General features: G+C 65.2%; 1 protein-coding gene across 1 annotated transcript; it reads left to right on the forward strand.

The window, feature by feature from the left end:
* Positions 1 to 8: 8 nt before the first annotated feature.
* On the forward strand, positions 9 to 1,682 carry LOC104626593 (cytochrome P450 4F22-like; the record flags this gene model as incomplete). The annotated part of the gene is given in 8 exon segments (XM_010294542.1): positions 9 to 93; positions 96 to 157; positions 463 to 529; positions 604 to 733; positions 806 to 939; positions 1,028 to 1,092; positions 1,205 to 1,278; positions 1,505 to 1,682. Coding segments are annotated over 8 exon segments (795 nt in total), but the record flags the coding sequence as incomplete, so codon positions are not given.
* Positions 1,683 to 2,559: the final 877 nt, after the last annotated feature.

Raw genomic sequence — 2,559 nt, forward strand, 5'->3', positions numbered from 1 at the left:
CCGACGGGTGCCGCTTCGCCCAAGCTTGTGCCACCGTGCACAGCTTCACCACCGCCGTGGTGCAGCGCCGGCGCCGAGCCCTTGACCACCATGGGCCTGGCTGGAGAGCCACCATGGACGGAGCATGGACTTCATTGACCTTCTCCTGCTCGCCAAGGTAGTGCTGGGGTGAGATGGTGTGGCCGTGGGCAGGGTTGGCCATGGGGATGTGGCCAAGGGGATGGTGGTGGCCATGGGGAGGGCTGGTCATAGGGTGGTGGCCATAATGGCATGGAGGTGGCCATGGGAATGGTTGGCCATAGGTTGGTGGCCATAGGGTGATGGTGGTGGTCAAGGGGATGGTGGTGGCCATGGGGAGGGCTGACTGTAGGCCATAGGGAGATGGTGGTGGCCACAGGGGAACAGTGGTCACCATGGGGGTGGCCCCGGGGGGCCCCTTGGCTGCTACGCTCACCCTTGCAGGATGAGGACAGCAACACCCTGTCGGATGAGGACATCTCAGCCAAGGCTGACACCTTCATGTTCGAGGGTGAGGGCGAGCCACAGGGTGCCATCAGAGGGGGGTGACTCACATGTCCCCTCGCTCTCCCCATGTCCCTGCAGGCCGCGACACGACGGCCAGCGGCTTGGCATGGCTGCTCTACAACCTGACCTGCCACCCCCACTACCAAGAACAGTGCCAGCAGGAGGTCCGTGAGCTCCTCAAGGGCAGGGATGAGGAGGAGATTGAATGGTGAGAGGTCCCCGGTGTCACCTCCCAGCCACCCGGCTTGGGGACGCTGGTGCCACCATCCCTCGCCCCCAGGGAGGACCTGTCCCACCTGCCCTTCACCACCATGTGCATCAAGGAGAGCCTCTGCCTGCACCCCCCTGTCACCGCCGTGTCCCGGTGCTGCACCGAGGACGTTGCCCTGCGTGATGGACGCGTCATCCCCAAGGGTACGGCTCGCTGGGGGTGCAAGGTGTCCCCAGTGTCCCAATCCCTCCTTGTGCCATGAACCTAAGGTGGCCGTTTCCATCCTACCAGGGATCATCTGCCTGATGAGCATCTACGGGACCCACCACAACCCGGACGTCTGGCCTGAGCCCCAGGTGGAGCCACTTGGCCTTGGTGGCATGACCATGGGGGACAACGGGATGTCCCTGTCACCATGGGCAGGGACAACCACGTCCCCACAGCGTGACGGTGTCCCCGTCACCCCAGGTCTACAACCCGCTGAGGTTCAACAGCCAGGGACGGTCCCCATTGGCCTTCGTCTCCTTCTCCGCCGGTCCCAGGTAAGCCATGGTGGGGACAGGGTGTCCCCACGTGTCACCCCCAGCCTGGTTGGGTTCAAGGTGGGGTGGTTGTCCCCCAGCCATGACATTTGGGCACCACAGGGACAACGCCGTCCCCACCTTTTGGGAAGGTTCCACCATCTGCTCCACCCCTATCCCAGCTGGGGGGGGTCTGCTGTCCCCTGCGTCCCCCCCGCAGAGGTGACAGAGGGGGACGTGGTGGCAGGAACTGCATCGGGCAGAGCTTCGCCATGGCTGAGCTGAAGGTGGTGGCAGCATTGACGGTGGCACGCTTCAGCATCCGGCTGGACACAGGGCGGCCACCGCGCCGCAAGCCCGAGCTCATTCTCCGTGCGGAGGACGGGCTCTGGCTGCTGCTGGAGCCACTGCCCGGGGTGGCCTGAGGGACACGGGGACGCGGGGACACCCTGCATGGTGGATGTCACCCGACAGAGAAGCTGTGAATAAATGGTGGCACGCAGGGGACGGTGTCATAGTGGTGTGGTAGGGGACACACATGCCACATGCCACCGTCCTGGCATAGACACATCCCTCCATGCCACATGTCACCACCCATGGTCATGTCCCTCCATGCCACATGTTGCCATCCATGGACACGTCCCCCCGTGCCACATGTCACCACCCATGGTCACGTCCCTCCGTGCCACATGTCACCGTCCTGGTACAGGCAGGGGAGGGGTGGAGCAAAGGCGGTGGGTGGGCGTGGCTACGGCCAAGGGGCAGGTAGGCGTGGCCACGGTCAGACAGTGGGCGTGGCCACAGCTTTTTGGGCGGTGGGCGGGCGTGGCTACGTCGAGCTGGGCTATGGGTGGGCGTGGCTACGGTGAAAAGTGGCAGGTAGGTGGAGCCACGGCAGTACCTTCCGGTCACCATGGCCCCGCCCCTCCGTGCCACATGTCACCACCCATGGTCACGTCCCTCCATGCCACATGTTGCCATCCATGGACACGTCCCTCCGTGCCACATGTCACCGTCCTGGTACAGGCAGGGGAGGGGTGGAGCAAAGGCGGTGGGTGGGCGTGGCTACGGCCAAGGGGCAGGTAGGCGTGGCCACGGTCAGACAGTGGGCGTGGCCACAGCTTTTTGGGCGGTGGGCGGGCGTGGCTACGTCGAGCTGGGCTATGGGTGGGCGTGGCTACGGTGAAAAGTGGCAGGTAGGTGGAGCCACGGCAGTACCTTCCGGTCACGTGAGGCGGGCGGCTGAAGCCGCGGCGCGGCGGCGCCATGGCGGCCCCGTCTGGTGAGCGGCAACGGAGGACT

Source organism: Phaethon lepturus, unplaced genomic scaffold (genome assembly GCF_000687285.1).
Source record: "Phaethon lepturus isolate BGI_N335 unplaced genomic scaffold, ASM68728v1 scaffold32669, whole genome shotgun sequence".
NCBI classification, from domain to species: Eukaryota; Metazoa; Chordata; class Aves; order Phaethontiformes; family Phaethontidae; genus Phaethon; species Phaethon lepturus.